The sequence below is a fragment of the Ambystoma mexicanum genome, chromosome 5q (genome assembly GCF_040938575.1).
Source record: "Ambystoma mexicanum isolate Mex_15411 chromosome 5q, UKY_AmexF1_1, whole genome shotgun sequence".
In the NCBI taxonomy this organism is placed as follows: domain Eukaryota; kingdom Metazoa; phylum Chordata; class Amphibia; order Caudata; family Ambystomatidae; genus Ambystoma; species Ambystoma mexicanum.
Window position 1 is genome coordinate 874438169 of NC_090933.1, and position 24156 is coordinate 874462324.

A 24156-nucleotide genomic window follows, 5' to 3' on the forward strand; every position below is an offset into this window, starting at 1 on the left:
CCTGTAGCCACACACTTTCCTCTGAAAGCCGTAGGCATGTGGTTTACACATGATTGTCCCAAGTTCACAGAGACACTAAAGATACTGCCTATCGCCTGTTTCATTTTCTGCCTGTGAATGACTAAGTTATCCTTCCAGGTCAGGTGACTATTAAGGCTCCTTCCCAGGTATTCTAAACTCTGCAATACTTTTAGTCTTCGTCCGTCCAGTAAGATCAGGGGATCATAACAACGAGGGGTCGAAAAACACACAACATAGCATTTATTAATATTCACCTTCAGTGCCCAGAGGGTCATAAGGTTTGCATAACCCCCAACAAGGGCTTGAAGAGACTTCGTTTTTTTTGCTAAAATATATGAGTTGTATCGCCTGCATAGCATAAAACCAGCAACTTCCTGCCTTTGCACTTTGGTACATAAGCACCAAGTCTTTCTAGGAAAGTAGATACGTTGTTAAAGTACAGGTTAAAAAGGAGTGGTGTGAGCACAGCCCTTGCTGAACCCCCTTTTCCACATTCATGCTTCTGCTCACCTCCCCTCTTTGAGCACAGCGAACATGGACAGTGGAGCCCGTATGCAAGGACTCTAAAACCCTCAACAGAGACCTCGGGCACCTATAGCATCGGGGGTATTCCACAGGAGACCACGGTACGCGTAATCAAATGCTGAACTAGGATCCATGAGCCACACTTGCAGAGGGGTCCCCAGTAGGAAAACATTTAGACAGCAGCAGGTAAAGATTGACACACTGATTAATCGTCCCCATCTTAGGCCTAAAGGCCAGCTGAGTGTCGGGAAGGACATTATTCGCAAAGACACATTCCTAAAGCATTTCAACAAAAGACCTGAGAATATCTTTGATGACCAGTCCAACAATGTGATAGGGCGATAAGATGATCCTATTGTACTCTTTCCAAATATCAGAAAGGGGACTGCTTTCCAAGAAATCAAAGAGCATTTTGGGAACCTAAGAATGATCACAGATCCTTAAATTGCTTTGATAAGAGGACTGTAGCTTACATCACTTGTCACATAATACACGGTCTGGATTGCCGCTCATTTCGCTTTTCACTGTACTCACCATATCACCACAACTCATTGCAACACTGATCCATACATGCTGTTTGGGACAGCCTCACGATTCGGATTTCATAGATCGAATTCATGTCACTTCAATCACTCCATTGGAGTCCAAAGGACGTCTGAAGGCAATGCTTCCTTTCCCCACACAGAAAGTTAGCCAGGTCTCAAGATAAGGATGGCTGTGCATATGCTCACTTCCCAATGGACAAGATTCCTCAGAGAATTTTATATAGGAAACAAACTGTAACATTCACACTTATTCGAGCACTTTCATTCAGGCTATTAAAGCCACCCAGAGATGTTATAAGAACAGAGAATGAAACCCATGTCTGGGATGATTCCAGCAGTACTGCATGCCTTTATTCTGGAAAAAGGTTTAGAATCTTAATGGCGGCCGCTGGAAGGCCACTGGACTGGGACACCCAGCCCTGCCGTGCCCAGTGATTAATGGTGCAGATGGCCTGCAAAGACTGACTTCTGCTACACTGCAGACGTGCAAACATTAAATGAAATATTGCTTGTTTCCACTATCAACGGTGCGAACGAAAACCCACGGGGGGAAGCTAATTTAAACAAATCTGACACTTTATTTAAGAGCCTGTAACACTGTCATGGGAAAAAGTCTGTTTCTCACACTCTTTCAGTTATTTGGAGCCAGGGGTCATTTTGAGTCCTTATGTTTTCCTCTGGAATGTCCTTGCTGTTTCCCTCTGGTGTCACACAGTGCTCACAGTGAGATGATGTGGCCCGCTCCTGAGGAGCGGCGCATATCCAGATGTGTAAATTGCGCATAGAGCATATCCGCACCATTGAGATTTATTGAGCAAGTGAACATTCTCAGGGCAGTAATACCTAAAGCGGGTACCAAAGTGCTCTGTGTGCATCCCGGCGCTGAGTACAAGCGACTTTTGTGTTTTGTGGCGTGATGCATTGCCTCAAAGCCTTGCAGTTAGCGACTGCACGGCGCGTCATGCAGCGCATTGTCATTGAGTGGCAGCTCCAGGTGCATCTCCATTACTAGGTTCAACAGGGCTCCCCAGTTCAGGGAGAAAGAGTGCTTAGTGCATATGCAAACATCATGGCTCAGTGGCACTGGCCATACGGTTATGAGGAAGGTAAGGCCGCATTGCCTTGCCTGACTGGTTTCCTTGTGCCTTCGCCACACTGGTGCTTCCTCCGCCCCTATCTGCTCCCGCTCAGTCTCCCCTTTCACCTGCACTCCCAGCAGACACACACCTCCTATCCGCCCCAAGGCCCTCATCTCCTTCTCCATATTGTCTTCATGGTCCACTTGCACACGCCATGGAAAGGCAAGAGGGGCTCGGCCTGGATTCCCGGCTTCCATTTCCGCAGCGGCCATGTTCAGAATGACTTGTGCGCTTTTCGCAGGATTTTTATTTTTACTCCTCCGGGGTAAGCCATGGTGTGCTAATAGCTGTGCTACCCTCGGCGGTGGCGGGCTTCACCGGCAGGCAGAACCTTGCTTTCCTCCCGTCTGTAACTTCGGCCACAAGCAGTTGTCATCCGGTGAAGCCTGCAGCCTTGGATATCACTGCTTACGTATATAGCTGCATATACCTGTAGCCTTCCATCCTCTCCTCCAAATTACTGATGGTGTCATGCAACCGGCTGCTCCCCCCTGCAATACTGCATTTGCTTCAAGAGGCTTACCATGGATGCTAAGGCCATAGTTTTCAATGTCGCAATTACTGAAGTTTCTGAAATATTTGAAAAAGCAGAAAAGTACATTTGTAAGACCAGGGTCAGCAATGTAGTATTGTGCGTAATTATTGGAACTGCAGCAAAAGAAAGTAGATGATTGCTGGAGTTTTTGGAATTAATCTTAACCACCCTCCAGACCATCGTTCTGTGCCTGTCAAGGCATTACAGAAAGGGGAAAGAAAGACCATATGGAAATCAGGCTTGTTCTTTCTCCTCTTGGTCACATTGTGATGAATTGCCATCTGCCAAGGGTGTGAAAGCCCTGGATTTTTTGATTTGTATTAAATAATACTGTGATGTGGGTAATTCCATCTCTGAAAGGGTAATATGCTGATCAGATCCCCCTTTGATAAGCTCCATGCCAAAATTATAGTGTGTACCTGTGCCCTGCTGCATCGGGATCCGTAATTGCAGCACCTGCCCTACCAGTGGCTCACAGAACAGGTTCAGATGTCACGGCTGCCCACTTGAAAGCTGCAGTGACATTCAGGTCTCTGCAGCGCAGGTGCTGCACTTAAGCTATCCACCCCTGGACTACAACTATGAATCTCATAAGTAACCCATGAGGGTGGCAGGATAAACTCAGGAATAAAGCTATGCCTGAGTTAAGGCATGGTGCATGGCACTATCTATAATAATCACAGCCCTATTCAATTTGAGATCACACATGTGTCAGTCCTGTGGGCCCAGTTAAGCTGTGAAAGGGTTATGTGTATTTGTTCAGACAAAGCTCCCCATGACACTGGCAGGGCTGTTTCCTTAGGGATGACCTATCTTTGTTCCTTTGTACGGTCAGGTAACACCATTTTACAAGGGGCAGCCACGCCACAGGAAGCTGGCCTGGGAACAGAAATAGGAATCAAAGGCACCCTCATTCACAAAGGACTATGCCTCACACCAGTGTGCTACATTTCTAAAGGCATTTGATTCTATTGATAAGAAAAGGGGGGCTTGTTAGGGTAGCCAGTGGGACATCTGCACACATTTAGGACATTTCTGCCATCTTGTTTCTCTCTGCCTCTCTTGCTATTTCCTGTCCTCCCACTTCCTGTAGCACAATGCACTTTGGGTGTGATGTCAGAATTGCAAGCCCACTCCCTTCAAGAGCAGGGATTGGGCCCCTAAAGCAGGATTGCTTTACTCCAATCACCTGTGGGCTTTTGCCTTTAAAATAAGGCGTCCTACACTACTTCTTGGAATCATTCTTTGGACTCCAACTCTGAAAGAAGATTTCATTGGACCCTGGGAGAGCAGACCTTTCATGAGTCCTCCAGTTATGCGGTGAAAGCAGATGCTTCAAGTCAGAGGCATACCCTGTCCCCTAACCATCCCCAGGGACCATTTGGAGTGACGTCTGCTGCTGGACAAAGACCAACTATCTGCCAGCTACCCTGCTGCCTGGGACCTCACAGTGTTGCAGGACCCCTGAAGGTGTGTCCCAGCCTTCCATGTTTGGGAGACAGAGAAAGGACTAACCTTGGCCCTTGAGACCATGGCGTGGGAATCACAACATCTCTAAGTCAGAACAGCTGAGATTCCTGTTTCCATTGTCAGCCTGCTGCGAACCGATACCCGAGTATGTTAGAAACCGAGCAAACTATAAGGACCCCTCGATGCTGCCTTTGACGTTCATTTTTTTTCAGATCACTGCTTGCCTGTTCGACTTCAGTCGCCACCCCAGCACGCACATAGTTTCCTTGGATCGAACCAACAAAATACCGCTGCCTTGCATTGTTCTAGTCTCTGTCCAAAGCACCAGCCTCATCATTGCCTTGTCTCTAAGATGATTCACGCAACCCTGGGGTCTCCCGAACAGCGACCTCAGACCCTCTGCACAGAATCAACTCGCAGACACTTCCTGGCACTAGCTCACCACCGTCGAGCTTTGACTGCCGACTGAATCTGGTGACTTCTCTGATCCGCACAGCACGATTAGATGATTCAAGACCACAGTCACCTTCCGGTTGACCTGGACTCTGCCAGCTTGTTGCTGGACCACTGCAACTGCCACATTTTACCACAAAAGGTGAAGGTGGTATATCTCTTAACTGTGCCTGTTTTACCTTTATGATTGTCTTGGCTGTTGGTTGTACAAGTGTGAGGGCTCAGTGGGCGCTTTAACCTCTACTTATTGTTGTACTCCTGCTGAAGCCTGTTTGTCATATGAATCCGTTCTGCACGAGACAACAAGGAACTCCAAGCATGTTTTGGCCTCATTGGGCGTCATCAGTGAGGCGTAGCTTGGGTCTCTACTGGTAGTTGATAAGCCATAATGTCACTCTTAACCCCTCTCATACTAGAGCAGTTCAATTGTCTGTGGAAAGCATTCAGTGCTGTCTCTTTGAGCGTACCTTATGAGTGTGGAACATGTACTCAAATATGTAGGGTATGCATTTCTGATTGTTCCCATCATTTATGACCATCGCCGCTGTATCACGCAAATCGCATTCCACTGCATATTAATGGATGGGTACCCAATGTTCTTCCACTGATGGGCTTTGGTTGATCGCCCTGCCATTAACACGTGCATTATCAGTTCACCTACACTACCTTTTATTGGTATACTCACCTTTGATTATAATCATCGGATCCCATGGTTGGTGAAAACCTGTGACCACCTTAATCAAGGCGAAAACCTCTTCAAAAGGTGTATAATTGAATGCAAGTCTATCAGGTGTCCAGTGATAAAGTCGCCTGGGAAATAGATGCCACGGGCCGACATTTCCCCCAAATTGCACCCTCAGGAAAATCAAACACTTTCCTCAAATATTGTAGCATTGGAGTTTATAACAAAAATGATACCCCTCCTAGAATATTTGGGAAAGGTATTATAGGGGTCAGGAAAAAAGTCACCTACCTGGTGACTTTTTCCAGGCAACATTATCACATTGAACCGTCTATCAGACATGTAACATACTCGCCTCCCCAGAATGCACCTGTGTCATGCATCATGCACCTTATACAGGTTCTCATTATGTTGCCCTGACTCAGGTGTCTTTTCAGCTTCCCAGTGAGGTCTCCCTTCCCTAACCCTCTCCCCAGTTAGCATCCAATGGAATTTGTTTTCCAGCTATCTCTTCTCTCATATCTTGCACAAGAGAGGCATACAGTGTTTATTTATCTGTTGATCAAAAAGTGATATGAGCCCAGTTTGTGACCTACCCACTGCCTTTCTGACTTCGGGCTAGCTATCCAGTGACATATTTCTAGATATTGAAATCTGTTATTTTTTAAATTTCCCAAATTTCAAAAGGGAGTCCTTATTAAAGTTCCAATTTTCGTAACTCCCTGCCCCTAATCCTTCCACATTCTGTTTATTATGAGATCTGGTGTAAAATCAGCGTTTCCTGTTGTCATTGTCCGGGAGGATGGCTATGTAGTTGCAAGAAATCTCCTCAAATCAACGCCACAGTACCCCATTTCTCTTTGCCCAAACCCGTGGGGATTTACAGCGAGTTTTAGGAACAACAGACCTTTTTCTGAATCTATTATGAATGGCCATGTCTAATGCAGATCAAGGAAGATCTTGAGTTTAATGGAAACACAAATTGATTGTTTTAGTCCTCACTAGAAAGAAGTTTATTCCTCTGAAACATCTATTGCCCACCGTTGTTACAAGGACTCTGCTTTCAATCATCTGCTCAACAAAGAATAAAGGAATTCAGACTGGTGCGTTGAGTGTGGGATTCGCTCTATAATTGGTCCTTTGTCTTTTAGGTTTCTCTTTGGAGTGCGGATGTTGCAGCGCATGTGAATCCTCAAACAGAAACAGTGCCATAGGCTCATGCTTGATGCCCCTCGGTATCCCAGATCTCTTTCTTCCACCACATGTTCGGTGATGCTATATTCCAGCTGGACATATTACTCCCTCCTCATGTACTCTAGGCATTGGGCCTGCTTTCATCTGGTCCTGGGGCTGACCCCAGACCCCAGTGGCTGGACACCATGCTGATCTTGCCCAGTGCTCAGTGAAAGGTCATAGGAAGGGGCAAAAGAGCTTTATGAGGGTGGCCATAACAGTGGGGCCCATGCTGAAGAGCATTTGGGGTAGAAGAAGGGGCTCCAAGAGCAGCACCCGAGGCCCTTCTCTCTGTATGAACCGACCTCCCGTTCGTTAGTGTAGTGCTACTCTCCTTCAGAGACAGGGATGCTTCCCCGATTTGTCATCACAGCCACCTCCCATATACAGAGGCAGTGCAACCCTAAGTGGCAGTTCTTATTTCTTTCAATCGCCCCCTCCAGTGGCCTTCCCCAGTGCTTCTACGATATGGTGCTCAGTCCTGAGTGCTTCTTCACCCGTAGTGCACCTTGCCAGTGCTTCTTCCTGTCATTCCTCTTTACCCTCACTGCTCCCTCTCCAGTGTTACTCAAAACACAGACTTTCACAAAGATACCCCTATTGGTAACACCAATGGATGTTGTTGGTACAAATTCCTATTGAGCGAGACGATGCAGTTGATAAGCCACATAACATCCAGGACTGTTGCCTAACCAGACCCTTCATTTAATGACCTGTGCCTAATTATGTACAGTATCATCAAGACAGAATGGTATCTATGAGTCTTCCCTGAATTCCCCTTCCACGATGCCCTCGCCCACCAACCACTAACCGCTGAATCCCATCCAGCGAACACCTCGCCCATAGTCGAATGCTGCGATCTAGGCAATATATCATACCTAGCTAAAAACAAGCACTGGAGATGCCAACAGTTTTGTCTTGTATGTAGGCATGGGAAAGGCACTTGCCATGCAAAGCGATAGTGGTATTAACTGGCCATTGATGGTAGCAGGTGCAAAATGGTGCAATTGCCTGGGCATCTAATAGCAGTGCCCCGCAAATGCCTCTGGTGAGTGTCCTCTCTGCCTATGCTCCTGCTTTGGGTTCCCCCATGCCTGCACCCTTTCCATTTTTGTGTTTTATTTTGTAAAATCCCAAGCCTCCTGTGTCCCAGCTCCCTCCACTCCCTCTGCCTGCCGAGATCAGTGCCGAGTGTCCCGCACAGCCCCCCACATGACCGAACATGCCACCAGCCTAGGCGACTACTCTCTGTGCTGAAAGTTCAAGAAGCCCTTTTCCAATACACAGGCTGTGCTAGAAACACCTCTGGTGAGTGCCCTCTCTGCCTCTGCTCCAGTTGGGTTCCCCTGTGCCCGGGTCATTTCTATTTCTGTCATTTGTTTGTAAAATCCACAACCTCCCCTGTCCCACCTCCCTCCAGTCGCTATGCCCGCCAGACCAGTGTGGATTGGCCCGCACAGCCCCCCATGTGAACGATCAGGCCAACAGCCTCAGAGACTACTCTCCGTGCTGAAAGTTCAGGAAGCCCTTTTCTAGTGCCCAGGCCATGCGACTAACCCCTCTGGTGAGTGCCCTTTCTGCCTCCGCTCTGGCTTTGGGGTCCCCCGTGCCTGCTCCTTTCCATTTCTGTTTTTTGTTTGCAAAATCCACAGCCTCCCCTATGCCATCTCCCTCCACTCGCTACGCCCACCCAGACCACTGTGGTTTGGCCTACACAGCCCTCCACTTGAACGAACAGGCCACCAGCCTTGCAGACTATTCTCTGTGCTGAAAGTTCAGGAAGCCCTTTCTAATGCCCAGGCCGTGCAACAAACACCTCAAATGAGTGCCCTCTCTGCCTTTACTAGGCTTTGGGTTCCTCCGTGCCTGCTCCCTTTCCATTTCTGTAATTTATTTTGTAAAATCCTCTGCCTCTGCTGTCCTGCCTCCCTCCACTTCCTCTGCCTGCCCAGACCAGTGCGAATTGGCCCGCACAGCCCCCCACGCGGCTGAACAGGCCACTAGCCTTGGAGACTACTCTCCGTGCTGAAAGTTCAGGAAGCGATTTTACAGTGCCCAGGCCGTACGAAAAACACCCCTGGTGAGTTCCCACTCTGCCTCCACTCCGGCTTTGAGTTCCCGCGGGCCCTCTCCCTTTCAATTACTGTTTTTTTTTTTTTTAAAAGCCCCAGCCTCCCCTCTCCCGCCTCTCTCCACTCCCTTCACCTGCCCAGGCCAGTGCAGATTGGCCCACACAGCTGTCTACTGTGACCCCCCAGGTAAAGGACAACATATTTTGCTACTGTTTGCTGTGCAGTTGTATTTCATACATGATTCACGATACTGGATTGGGATGACTCTGTCAACAGTGCTTCACTGCTCTTGAATGTAGACACACTAGAATGGCACGGATCTAGGTAGCACTGCCTCTTATTTAGACACACTAAAATGTATTGATTCAATGTATGGAACCTACGTGCATTATTGAGCATAGCCAAGATATTGAATCTTAGAAGAAACTTTCAAGGGTATCTAAGATGAATTTCAAGGTAGCCAACATATTGCACTTAGAAGAATTGCAAGGGTAGCCAATGTATTGCACGGTTTATGGTCTTTCAATCGAAAACTTTCCAACGAAAGTTTTTTGCATCGAAATCTATCAATCGAACATGTTAGCATCGAATGCAATTTTTTGTATTTTTTTGGGGGATATCCCCGCCCAAACCCCTGTTTTTTACTCTTACAAACCCACCCCAACGAAAATTAACCCTTTACCTAACACATATATGCATTCGATGCATATTTTTTCAATGGATAGGTTTCAATGGAAAAGGTTTCAATGGAAAGCTTTTCGATGGAAACAATAGATACCGTATTGCACTTAGAAGAATTTCAAGGGTAGCTACTGTATTGCACTTTGAAGAAATTAGAGGGTAGGTTACAAGTGTCTCAGTGACAGAACACCCACTTATCTGAAGAAAAGGCTAAGACGACCCTGTATCTCCCCTCCTCTCCGATCTAACAACTCTAATAGACTTGAGCAGTCTCGCTATAGACTAGCTTTATTTGGCAGCACCTGCTTTGATTCTATCGCACTTCACATGTGGAATATGCTGCCCACTGAGCTTCGTCTTTGCCCTGAAATTTCCTAATTTAAGAGATCTCTAAAAACATATCTCTTTAATTCCATTTACTAAGCTCCTTACTTCTTCCCATCTCCTTTTCTTTTTCTAGACTTCCTGCTTCCCCTCCTACATGCTGCGCACTGAGGCCCACGGGCAAGTTGCGCCCTATAAAACATATTTAACATTAACATTAACATTAGGCAAAGTATTGCACTTAGATGAATATGAGGGTAGAGAATGTATCACACTTAGATGAATTTCAAGGGTAGCCAATGTATTGCACTTAGAAGAATTTACAAGGGTAGTCAAAGTATTGCACTTAGAGGAACTTAAGGGTAGCAAATGTATTTGCACATAGAAAAACTTGATGTTAGCCAATGTATTTGCACATAGACAAACGTTTCAGGGTAGTCAATGTTTTGCACTGAGAAGAATTTGGAGGTAGAGAATGTATTGCACTCACATAAAGTCAAGGAGAGACAATTGTATCGTACTTAGACGAATTTGAGGGTAGCCAATGTATTTGCACCTAGAAAAACATTTGTATCAATGTATCAACTTTTGTAACAATGTACTAGCCACACCTGCTCCTGCTCCCCTCCTGCATACCCCCAAGTACCACACATGCCCCAGGGACAGCCAGACTACACACACAGCACACATCCAACACAACAGACACTTGCAAACAACTAACAATCCCAGACACTGGTCCTTACCCCTCCGGATACAATAAGCCAGTGCACACAATCAAACCCCACTTAGAAAGTCGACACACACATATGCCAGTTCTTCCTGGTTCCACAAGAATCAACAAAAGAGCACAACCTCTGTCCTATGCCTCTTGCCTCACTAACCCACCCCACGTTCTTTCCTACAGAGCCACGTGAGTGCCTGGAGACCATGCTAATGGTAACAGTGCGCAGTATAAGTCAACTTACCATAACATAACATTTACACAAGCCAACACATTTGGCTTTACCAACACTTGTTTTAGACAGGACTTCAATGAAGGACATGCAGTGTGCTTATAAATCGAGTGTCTGAGGCAAACCTGGTTCAGACATTTGTATTGTACCAGAAGCATTTTTACAATTCCAATTATGCTATTAAGTCTCAGAAGAATGGCAGGCACGTCAAGCACAAAGTTTGATATTAAGGCTTGATTAAAGCAAGCTCAAACAGTTCCCATGAGGAGGGGTTTGAGGTGCGGAGGGACATGCACTGGGTGGGAAGGGCCATAGGGATTATCATGGACCGTCAATGGGTGGGCAAATAATCAAACAACGGCAACAAGCTGTGTGCCTCTCTTCATATACGATTTAACGCTGTCTGTACTCTAATGCAATAGTTTCAGATTATAGGTGTTGCAAGCTACACCTAATGGCACAAACAAAAAATTGCATGTGGCAATTGCATTTCGCAGCTCTAGTCAGGAACAGGCCTACTGCCAGCCTTTCTATTGCATACTAGTATTTTGTTGTAAATAAGTGTTTTTGTGAACCAAGACCCCAACCAGGAATTCTTTCACTGTTACAAGTTGGAATATCCAGGGTATAGCTAGATCTCTTTTTGACAGAAGCACAAAAATGCAGTCTTTATATGAAATGTGATGGTCCATGATATTGCATGATATATGTCTACCGGAAACCTGTACTGATAAAGGAAATTGCCATGCCTTCCCAGGGGGCACAGAGAGTTCATTTTCAGAACCATAAAAAGTCACAAAAGGGCAAACACTCTATGTGTACAAGCAAGAAATAGTAGAGTGTCTCATTCCCACCTCCAAAAAAACAGCTCTTCCTATATTTAGACCCAGCTATCTAAAGAATTACTGCTAATGCAATCAGATATGTACCTGTGTGCACTTTACATGCCCGCCGAGGACTATGGCTGCGTTGACACAGACTATATTATTAAGATACAATCTGAAGTTATTAGGTTTCAGGAATAAGAGTAAATCACCCTCTATGGGGATTATTCATGCGTGTACATGTTCAGACCAGTACAAAAGTATTCTCTGAGAAGATACCCTACCAGGATAGCTCACTTACACACGGACATGACCACAGCCCTAACTCAAACGGCAAAAGGTTATTTAAACTGTGCAAATCCTGAATCAGGGGAGCAAAGGTGATACCCTTTGAACAATTACATTTTAATTCCATCTAGGGCAGCAGGGCAATCAATTATGATCTCACTGATTTAGCCCACTGAAATAAACAGATTCATTTTCAAAGGCCAATCGCCACTCTCAGGCCATTGCCAACTAGTTCTACACATTGAAACATCCTTGAATAACCGAATAGGAGCAACCCCTCTAAAGAGCCTTTTCAATTCCTCCACTCCATGTTTCACTTGACATATCAGAGTAAAGACAAATGCATGTCTACTCTTTATTCCAACAAACTAAGATGGCCAGTGCATTCCTGAATAAAACCTAGAACAAGGCCCCAGCTCACACAAGCCAAACTGTCAGAGTTGTAAATGAAATACTCATCAGGGCAGCAAAACAATCACGTATTGTATAAAACACAATGCTCAACTGGGTACATGGTTTGTAAAGAACTTTAAAAACCGGAAACAAAATCTTAAGGCCTGGTTACGAGTTCGGTACCTTGGTTAAAAAGTGGTGTCAATTACTTTACTGCCATTTTTTTGTGGTAATGGAATTACCACTACTTTTACTGCACCACCGAATTCCGAGTTTGGAGGTAAAGTGGATGATTCGGCTCATCCAAAATACAGCAGATTTGCTGCATGGTTGGACTGCTCATGTTAAATCTTCCAAAACTCTCCATCGAAGCCGACATACTCCAATAACATGGTTTTACACTACCCTACCGCCACTCCTAATCCCATGGTAATGCCATGGCACTGAGTGGCAGTGATGGTAAATGAGTTTGGTGGTAGATTGGCAGATTTACCACCGATTTACTGCCAAATTTGTAATGAGGCCCTTAGGATGTTGTCCCATCTAAAATACAATTGGGTCATTATGGGTTTCCCGGTTTCCCGCCAGTAATTTCGGCGGGATACTGGGAAACAGACATACCATTACCGGCACCTGATATCCCGGTATTACCGGGATATCACAGGTGCCGGCAACATCAGTCATTCCCCATTCCATGGAGTCCCATAGGACTCAATGGGGGGAATTGCTGGTATTTCCAGCACCAGTAATATAGGTGTCAGAAATACTGGCTGTTTTTTGGCTACGGGCCTGATTTGCCTCCAGCTCTTGGCTGGAGCATAGTCAGTCAACCCCCGCTGGCAAACGTAGGTATGACGGTCAAGAAACATGCCAGTATACGGAAATACCAGCACTTTTTTTTCTGGGTCAGCATGGTCTTAATAAGGACAAATGATTCAGTAAACCCAGAGCTATGCACAATATTCCTCTGCATACTCAGGGAATCTAATCAACAATAAGGGACACACCGGCTCAGATAGCTGCTGCAATCAACAGCAGATCTTTTTGAGAGCTATGTGTAAGTTTAAATCAAAGAAGAAACATGATTTAGTTATTAATAATGGGCAGATATGAACAGGCTGTTTTAGCAATGTATACAAAGCAACGCCAACTGAAAACATCAAAGGGGGGCAGGTGCAGGAAAATGCACTGGCTGAATTTCCTGGAGAGAATTATTAAAGGCCACTAAAAAGACAGTGTGCACATTCTATTGTGACTGTGAAAACATTGACTATTCATTGTAGACTTGAGGGTTTAGTAGGTTGTGCACCTGCTATACAGATTTGTGTCATTTTCTGATTGGAGATTTGTAGCCTGTGTATGGTTGGCTCATCTCTTCAGCCTTCGCAGTTTGATAAAAACATGTTATATTGAATTGGGGTTCAAATATATTTGTGTTTATTGTGTGCACTTTATGCAATGATCATGAAAGTATCCCCAATTGCCCTTTCATACTAGCTGTGGAGCAATTTGATGTTTATGCAGGTATTAATTGTAAGACTTTGTGATTATTTCTTGTTTTAAGACATTTGCACAATCAAAGGTTATTAGACATTTGCCATTGTGTTGTGTAGAAATATACCTTTGTATTTTAACTCTAATGTACAGTTCTTTACAAATGCAACATTTTGCTCAATTGTTCAGGCAAGATCTTTAAGTCGGTCACAGATATTGTCGAAAATCCTACACACTAGCAAGTCGATAGTTAAGTCATGGTGCAGGGGTCCACTTCATCACCTCTTCTTTCGATAAATGTTTAAAGCCATTACTAACCTTCGGGGACATAATGACATGAAATGTTATACTTATTTAGACGGCACCCAGTCTTCCTGTGGCCAAACATTAGTATCTTACAAAGACTTACAAGGTGGCCACCTCCTCTACTCCTGCTGAACCCAGACAGAGGGCGGTTGGAGCCTCAGTCTCTTGTCCTGTCTCAGGGGTCACCTTCTGCTGTGGTCCCACTGCTCTTGGGCAGATGGATGCTTTGGTGATCTGCCAGACCTTTACCTCCTAGGTGTGTTCCCAATTGTTTGCTCAGGGTTTCACTTGCCGCAATGTCTTATTGACCATGATGTGGTTTGATGGAGAAGCGCAGCGCTGCTCCTAACTATCCACTTCTTCCATCGGTAGTATCTTCCGGGCTTGCCTCCCTTATTCTGGCTCATCCTAGTCTCTCCTTCAGGGTCGCTTTTGTTACTTCTGGTATTCTCATCTCATTTATCTCTTGGGCCCACTCCTTCTCCTTGGTTTCCACTTCACTCCTCTGCTGTCATCAAGAGTCTTCTTGGTCTCAATTACTTTCTCTCCCTTTATGATCTCCTTCTGGTGTATTATTCAAACCACTCTCTTTGTCTCTATGGTCTCTCCTGCTGCTGTCACCTTTTCAACAATCTATGTATCCTGTGTAACCTCATACTCTTGACAATGACCTCTTCCTACTTACCACTAGCTACCCCTCGCTTCCTTCTCCCGGGCAGTACCCTTCTCTCTGCCTTCCCAGATAATATTTCTCTCCTACCCAGCACTCCAAAATCTTGCAGCTGTTGCATGCTCTCATCTACTTCTCAAATGTTATGCTTCCATCCACAACACTCTTCCAGAACTGACAAAATTGCTTGGTTTGGATGCCTTTTATCTGGTGACTGCTCCTTTCCTTGGATGGGCTCCAGGATGACAAGCTATGGGCTGTGAGTTGTGCTATTCTTCCATGGATTCATATGATTGGGGCCAGGTGGTCTCTCGGGGAGCTGGCCTAGAGTTCTATAGGAGTCAGCTGACATTTTGGATTTCATACTGGCCTCTGCTGCATTCCAAATTTCATCCTCTTCCTCTGTGTTTGCCTTCTACAGAAACCCTGGATAAGTGTAGGGTGCAATCGGTTGCTCTCCTGAGGGTTTAAAAGGGCTCAAACATTTTTCTATACCCAGAGACTGGGACTTAATAGAGTGAGCTTTTATTCCTCTTACACATGCTGGTTTTATATTGTACTTAATTGTTCTACTTCACAGTTTCATTGTGCGTGGCATTATGGGGGAGGGAGTGCACCTGAGTTCTCAGGTGGAATTGTTGTGGGTCGAGATGCTGGGTAGGTTCCAGAGTGGGAGGCGGTTGCAGAGGAGATGGAGGTTGGTGGCCCGCATTTACCCATGTACTGCACGTTAAGTGTATATTAATACATATGTATTTGACTTACCTCCCATGTGTCCTTGTTTTAATAGTGGCAAATTGGGCTTGGGGGCCCCCAGACCATCATTTCATTAGTGGTGACTGAGGGACATCAAGTGCTATTGCGGTGCCCAGCGGATGCTACACTCAGTGGATCTGGATTGCAGCCACAAACTCTAGCCACTGGGCAGCCAGTGCGCAGCATGCTGCAAAGTTCGTTGAGGTGGACCTGATGTACCCAGGTCGGTCTCAGAGACACCGAAGGGCTAGTTGTGCAGAGGCACAAGACACAGTGCCTGGGGAGTGTCGGCTAAGCCAGTGAACACAGACCAGCGCGGAGCAGCATCTAAAGCTTTGCCTCATCACAGTGCGGAGTCGGGGGAAGGCCGTTACTTCGGCCAATCGTGTGCGCGCATTTCACTGCGATGGCCATTTCTGATTCATGCTCATGCCAGGACATCTCTATCACTAGCAATTGAGCAACCATTCGACGATCAGGTGCGGCATTGGCCATCTTAGAGTCAGGCGTATATTCCCATGAGGTGGTCATAGGAAGGTCAGGCACAATTACTAGGATTGGAATTTAAGATGAGAAAGGGAGGAATTAACATTTAGGAAGAGAGTGTTTCAGCCAATACATAAATAAATAACATTTGATTACATTCCATAGAGATGATACACTTACCTCCTCAATTTCAAGCGAATCCTGGAGAAACTGTGGTACAATGGGAAACTTGGAAAGATAACTTCCAAGATTATGTGCTAGCAATATATGGGCCATCCTTTAGCATCGATCAGAGGCATGCTCTTCTGATGTAGTCTTGGCTTCAAAGAACGCAGGATTTTGAAACGTTTGACAGAACCTGGAGTAGCTTCCCCAGAGTGGATGGTAAGGGTCACAGTGGTGGGGAAAGACTAGTTGGCTATTCACTTTGAGAAAAAGTCCAGCATCATTTTGGAAATGCAATACTTTGGCACAGCGGAACAGGCTGAGGGGGAGAAGACTGAGGATGTTATTACTGGCTTGCACGAATTGGCTAATAAATACAACTTTGGGGCAATGTACAATGAGCGGCTACGTTATCAGTTTATGCTCAATGTGAGAGAGAATACAATATGAGAGAAGATATGGATAAAGGGGGATCCGAGCTTGGATGAAGTTCTGGATCACATGATGGTATGTGTGACAGAGTTAGAAAATAAGGAAGTTCGAATTGGGAAAAAGTATGAGCGGTCAAAAAGGATCAAAAGAAGGCTGCAATGTAGAAAGTGGCTGCTCAGCAGAGGAATGAGCCTCCAAAGAAGGCGGGTGCTGCAGCAAAAGAAGCAAGGTTTAATTAAAAGTTGTTTTAGGTGTAGTAGCATCTTTCACTTTGCGAATTTAGAGAGATGTGGGGTGCTGAAAAGTGACATTTATCCCAGTACTGCAAGTATTTGTCTCACGGGACTGTGCAAGAAATTGGTGAGTTGCCTGATGAGGATGAAGCTGATGGCGGACAGTACTCATGTATGGAAAGAGTTAGTTTGTTGGTCAACCAAGTTGGTTTCAAACACAAGAAACAAGGGAGGCCCACGCAAAGGTGAAAGTCAATGGGGCTGAGATTTCTATGCTTGTGGACACCGGGTCAGACTATACTATCATTGAAATTGATCTATGGGAGGAGAAATTTCATGGATTCCAGTTGGATTCTCTGAGAGTAAAGGTGAATGCCTAAGGCGGGTTCGACATAGAAATTGTAGTGGTTTTCAGAACGTTCTTGGAGTGCAAGAGAAAGAAAACTGTCGATAAAGTATATATCTCAGAAAGAGGAGGTAATCTCTTAGGATGGTATGAGCAGAGAGAGATGGGGATTGAGGTTGATAACAGACTGCCTGGTCATGTGGTGGTGGTGAGTCAACAGGATAGTCCAGATGAACAGAGCAGTGATATTTTGAGGCAAGAATTGGGATTTCACAATGGATATCATCATGAGATTAAAAATAAAAAAGCACAAGTGAGAAATATTCCCATTTCTTTGAGAAAAGAGATAAAAAAGGAGATCAACAAATAGTTGAAAGATAGTGTGATTAGGGTTGTGGAGCCCTCAGAGTGGGCTTCATCTGCGGTGGTGGTCCAAATAAGCCATGAACAGGTGCAGCTATAAGGGGACCTCAGAGGTCTCAACAAGGCGGTAGTTGTGGATACGTTTCCTCTACCAAACATTGGTGAGTTGGTAAGTTTAGCTGCAGGTGCTAAGGTATTCAGTACGCTTGACCTGGCCTCGACATATCATCAGGTTGAGTTACATCCGGATTCAAAAGATAATACCACCTTTGTCACACATGAGGGGAGTTACAGATTTAAAAGAATTTCCTTTGGACTATTGTCAACTGCCTCTTTCTTCCAAAGGGTGAAGCATGCGCTATTGAAAGATGTCAAGGGCATTTTGTATTTCCAAGATAATGGGCCTCATTACAACTGTGGCGGTAAGGCAACAACGGCACCGGTAGTGCTGCGGGCGCTGTTGTTACCTTGCTGCCATATTACAAGTTGTCCTCACGGGGGCCGCTCTGCACGCCTGGTGAGACCAGGCATGCAGAGCGGCACCTGCGAGCAGACCTGGATGGTAGCAATGGTACCGTTATGAATGGTACCGCTGATACCATCCTCCCCATTCCCATTGAGCCCTATGGTGGCTCAAATGGGAATGGGGATGTACCGGCTCCAGGTCCCGCGGAAGGGATTACCAGGCCTTCCAAGATCGGAATGGCCCGGTAAGTCCCCTTTTGTGGGGACCCAGAGCCGGACCCGAGTTTGGGGCTAGCCATGCCCTTATTAAGGGCATGGCTACCTCCAAACACGTAATGAGGCCCAATGTTTGATTACAGGGAAAGATGTGGTGGAACATGATCATCGTCTAGCATTGGGGTTGTGGGTTTTGTCTAATTCTGGGCTTACCCTTAGGAAGGAAAAATGTCACTTCCATGTGCCCTCAATAGATTATTTGGGACATAAGTTGTGTGAGCAGGGAGTGGAGACTAAAGAGGTATTGGTTTCAGCCATAGTGAAAGTGGAACCACCTAAAGACAAGAAAGTTGTGTTGTCATTTCTTGGGCTTGCAGAATACTACTGCAAATGTATTAGGTACTTTGCGGACAGGTGCAATGCTATCAGGGAGCTGTGTAAGAAGGGCTATCTATTTGAATGGAATAAAGTGTGCCAACAGGAATTTGAGGATATCGAGGGTGCCATTGCTAGGGCACCCGCATTGGGCAGTTTTGACACTGTGTGCAAAACGTTTGTGATGATTGATGCAAGTGATTCCAGTTTTGGGGCGCTTCTGATACAGAACATAAATGGTGTTGAGAGGGTCATAGCCTTCACCTCACGAGTGCTGAGAGGGGCTGAATTTAAGTACTCAGTTATCGAGAATAAGACAGCGTGATTGGGCAGCAAGAACATGTAAGGCTTTCCTGTGGAGTGTGATATTTATGTTTTCTTCCGATCATAAACAATTGGTGGGTGTGTTTCTGAATAAAGGTCTTGAGGCAGTTTCTAGAAGGATAATGAGGTGGGTCACCTCGATGCAGGGGCTCGAATTTTTGGTAAAATATGTGCCAGGGAAATAAAATATTATTGCAGATTACATATTGAGAAGGAGCTATGTGGTTTCAGAGAAGGAACATGTGGAGGTTAGTGAAATGGTTTAGGATCAGGTTTTTCTCAGTCTGTGAGGGGACCATCATGGATAGAGAGTGGGCAGAAGCTGCGGATTGGTTGTGGAAATTCAGAATTTTGCGGATTTTGTCAGGACAGGTTGGAGGGAGTGGTTACCTATCGATGGGCTGGTGTGCTGTCACAAAGTCATAGATGAGTTGAGTGTAGAGGGGGAAAACGTGTGTAAAGCTGGGCAGTTGGTTCTGCCATTGGGAATGAGAAGAATTTTGGAGATGGCTCATAGGGGATATTTGGGGATGACTAAGACCAAAGGGATGTTGAGGGGAGATTATTGGTGGCCTTGGGCTGGACGGTGAAACTGAGGGACCATTTAGGAATGTGTGGTGTGTCGGTCAGCAGATAAGATTCTGAGGAACTTTGATCAGCCATTGAGTCACATTGAATTGCCCATTGAGACTTGGGAATTTGTGAAATTGGATATCTTGGTTCCTACTAATGGGGCAAGAGGGCTGAAGAAGTATGTTATCATGCTGCTCGATTTTTTGCCAAATAGGTTGAGGTACATACTGTGTGCGAGGCAGACTCCAGGGCTGTAATTCAGCTTTTGGACAATGTGTTTTAGAGGGAAGGGTTTCCCAGGAAACCTTTGACAGATAATGGAGTCCAAATGACTTCGGGGATCATGGAATCATTTCTTGAGAGCATTGGGGTGGCACATCATCAAACCTTGTTATATCACACAGTGACCAATGGTGCGATTGAGAGGTTCAATTGCACACTCATGAAAGGTATCAGGATGGCTGTCAATGCTGAGCAGACCTGGGAGGAGCGGGTGGGCAAGAGAGTGTGCACTAACAGATTAGCCCCACATGCCACCACTGGTTTGATTCATTTGAGGCTCTGACAAGAAGAAAGCCACAGAGAGGGACTAAACCGCCCTGTTTGGGTAGGTCAGGTGTTGTTGAATGTAATCAAAAGTAGTTAAGAAAGGGAGTGCGTGCCAGTGGGTTGCGAATGAAGGAGAGGTATGGCAGGAAAAATCATGTGTGGAGTGGATAGTGGGGTGTGGGATGTAGAGTGTTTGTGCAAAGGCCCAGGAGGGTGCCAAAATGTGAGCCGAGGTTCTGGGGCCAGAGAGGGTGACCAGAAAATGTGACAAGGCAGGGGAGTTGGCAGATGGGTGCATTTGGAATAAAGGAAGGTTGGCTAGAAGGGAGAATGTGAGTTTTCATTGGGGTGGTGTTGGGACCTGGCCATGTTGATTCTGCATTTTGTGTGTTCGCGCGGGAAGGGGGAGGTAGGTGTGTTATGTTGTACTTTACAGTTACATTGGGTGTGACATCATGGGGAAAGGGGTGCACCTGAGTTTTAGGTGGAATTGTTGTGGGTCAAGATGCTGGGTGGGTTCCAGAGTGGGGGGCGGTTGGAGAGTGAAGTGGAGATGAGATGGAGATTGGGGGGCCCCGTTCCCCCATGTACTGCATGGCAAGTGTATATTAGTAAATACGTGTTTGACTTAGCTCCCAGGCATCCTCGTTATAATGATTGGCTTTTACTTCCAAGGGTGTTTTCTGGTCCATAGGGTTATACTGCTCCCCAATGGGGTTATTAATGGCACTCTGTGACAAGCACCCTTCCTCGTAAGAGCTGCCTCGTCACACATAACGGTGTGGAATGTATTGTTTAATTTTCTTTTTGATGAAGACTCGCCCAATCCTGAGAATCACTTTAAATGTGAGTCAGAGCATCTCGAAGGCTATCCTGCCTCCAATTGGGCGCCAGCACAGGGTGATTTGTGCCAGAGAGATGTTTTTCTCTGTGTCCCATTCTGAGTAGAAGCCTTGTTGCCCCATGTGGCGCTCTCTGTAGTGTTGCTAAATAAATGCACTGGTGCTCTCAGGTAGAGGCCATTAGCATAGTCCAATCTAGATAGACTGACATTAACTATGGCCGCACAGTTCTGCAGAAGACAAGAAATGGGAAGATTTTCTCAAGCATGTTGAGGTGTGTGGAGGCCTGTCTGGCCACAGCTGTTCCCTATAATTCAGTGATAGGTTTGCATCCCTGTTGAAACATAGATTCTTAACCTATGGAGCTGGACAGAGTTATAGAGGAGAGATGTTAACTTCAGGAAGGTAAACATTCTTTCCACGGATGATTTTGATCAAGAGGAAATTGTTTTTTTCTGGATTTAGCAGGAAGTTGTCGAATGGTGCCCAGGAGCCTATTTTGTGGATCAGTTCAGCGATTTTACTGTCTGGAAGTCTCAAGATCATGTACATGCCACATATATGATTGTGACATGAAACACTGAGAGATCTAAAAAAGGAGGGCAGGGGTGATAGATACAGAGGGGAACTCTGGGGCACACAAACAAGCTTTCCTGTGGGTCTAATGTGTGAGGATGCATAACCATCTCTTGTGTTCGGTTTTAATGGAAGGACATCAGTCCAGAATATGTATTTGAACTGCACAAAGCATGGGATGTTATCAAGTGCAGTGCTTTCCCATTATGTCCCTTTATGAAAGTACGTACATTATGACAGTCTCCTTTATGTTTGTGGTGATGCATGAAACTGGAAAACAGCAAAAAACGATGTCACTTGGTTTGACCAGGAATTAACAAATCACAGTCGAAGGAAAAACTGCCTATCACTCATTTGTGTACTGTTCCCATTGCATGCCTCAAGAAACTCTTTTTTCAATCCACAGGAAAACCATTCACAACTGTTTTCGCCACTGACGCAGATGACCCGGCAACACCCAACGCACAGCTCTTCTACAGCATCTTCCGACAGATCCCAAACACAAACAACGTGATGCTTTTTCAAATTAACAACGCGACGGGACAGATCTCCACCACTGCAGAAGGTGGGTTCAAAAGCACAAGATGAAAGAGCAAAGCACTCATGCTGACGAACATCCATAGATTACATTTATCCCAGATTTAAGAGGGCTTAGCTATTGAAAGTGCTTTGGGAGCACTCACGTCGTGCTAAATGTGCTTTCTGCTGTGCCAGTTCAGGTGTGTTCTGCCTATGTAGGTCTGGCCCTATGCTGCACTATCTTCAATGCAATGGTGTTGCTGATGACTGCAAATCAGAGCCAACCTGTTGGGTTTATTTTGCAGCAGACGCCCATTGTTAAGCGTGACATCCTTAGCAAGATGTTGTGTTGAAAGTTATACTGAAGGTTCAATATTTTAGGACTTACAGATGCATGAAAAAGCTAGTAAGGTGACCCACAAGAAATTACACATAGTGACTTTAGAACTTCAACTTACCTTGGATCCATTCTTCTTTTCCTGCCCCAAGTGTTAGGTTTATGTGTATTATTTTTAAACAGAAACACAATATAAATAGTAGATGTATGTATGTTTTCTATGTTTATTGCACACTCGGTTGAATCTGGGCAGGGGACAATCGCATGACACAACATAAAACTGCTTCTGGATGTATAAGAGCCTGGTCACGAGACTCGCACCCTCTTAGGGAACAATACGCTGCCACCCCAAAATAGATTCAATGATATGTACGATACAACCTCATCAAAACTATCATCACAATGAGAAAATACTGAAACCGCTTTCTTTTAGCGTGGCCCACGCTGCAGACACAGGTCGACTACATCTCCCCGGTGCCAAGTTGCATGGGCCAACAAGCATAGTCAGAAAATACAAGATGGCGGACTGGCTTATTTAAGTCCCATTCCCGCCACTGCCCGGATCACATGATGAAACACACACCACAGCTGAGCAAGTAAAACAACTACAGTCTATCCAATCACCTTCCAGTAATATTTGGAAAATATACGTGATTGCCCTAGAGTGTGAATGGACACCAGGGAAGGACCCACTCAGGTATTAAAGGGATGTTCCAGGAGAGGGAGGTGTGCACATTTGGAGAATGTGGCAGAAAGAGTTTAGAACAGGTTGGCGATTTGAGAAGGAGGCTGTGGAAGGATTTGAACAAGAGACTGCAAAGAGCAGAGGTGGCTGGAGACAAGAGAGGTAGGTGGCAAGAGGAGAACCTCAAAGCGTGGTAGGCGGCAGATCACAGGAGCTTGCATAAGAAAGACAGCAGAAAGTGGTAGGAGGGAGACTAAAGAAAGGGAAAGGAGGAAGACCACAGGAGATGGCAGAGAATCACTAGTAGTAGAAGGCAGGACAAAAACAATACTGGTCAAAAACATCAAATGGTGATAGGCGGGAGATCACAGGTAATAGAAGAAAGGTAACAGAAAGTGGTAGGAGGTAGAACACGAGAGGTGGTAGGGGCAAGATCACAGGAAGTGGCAGGAGGAAAAAAACGAATGTTGCTAGGAGGAAGAAAGAGAAAGACATCAGAAGATGGTCGGAGGGTGACCATAGGTGGTTGCAGGAGGAAGACAACAAGAGGTGGCAGAAGGAAAACATCATAATGTGGTAGAGGGAGACCACTGGTGGTGGTAGGAAGAAAACCTCAGGAGGTGGTTCGAGAGCGATATCAAGAGGAGGCTGGAGGAAGAAATCCAGAGGTGGCAAGTAGGAGACCTCAGGAGTTGATATGAGAAAGAGATCAAGAAGACACTGAGAACAAAGAGAGAACCTGAGGGACTAGTAAGGTGGTAGCTAGAGAGATAGTATAAAGGAACAAGAGGGCATGTATTGCTCAAGGCAAGGGGAAGGGACAAGACCATGATAGGAAGGGATATCATTTAGGGATTGAGGAGAGAAGAGCATGTGGCGTGGTTTTGGGAGGAGAGGCAGGACCAGAAAAGGAGCAGAGAGGTGCTCCAGAGGGTAACATTCTCGACCCTCGGAAGCAACAGTAATAAGACCCTTTTAAATACCCCTGTGGGGCTGGGGCGCTAAAACTCCTGTGACTGCCTACCAGTGGAAGTGAAATGCCAGATGTATCTCCAGTGTGGCGGAGAGCCAGCAACATTTGCGAAGCCTCTAGGAACGACTGGGGGCTCCTTTCCCTCCAGCAAGCAGCGACCAGCTGGAGGACTTTTTGGAAGACGAACCACAGAGACTGAGGGTGATGGAGAGCTAACCTGGAATTTGGTGAGCCTTGCAAAAAAGAGTGGGAAGTTTTTCTTTGTTGAATGAGAGCTTTGGGGAAGGCCAGTTATAGTGGAGGAAAAACACATATTTGCCTAAAATCCCAGAA

The 24156-nt window shown here is 45.7% G+C and overlaps 1 protein-coding gene across 4 annotated transcripts in view; it reads left to right on the forward strand.

The window, feature by feature from the left end:
* The window catches only part of CDH17 (cadherin 17), a 440636-nt gene that overhangs the window by 191585 nt on the left and 224895 nt on the right, over positions 1–24156 (forward strand). For all 4 annotated transcript variants that reach the window (XM_069621361.1, XM_069621360.1, XM_069621359.1 and 1 more), the window contains exon 6: positions 21716–21874. In XM_069621361.1, the coding sequence (XP_069477462.1) occupies positions 21716–21874 (159 nt within the window). The remainder of the gene's footprint in view (positions 1–21715; positions 21875–24156) is intronic.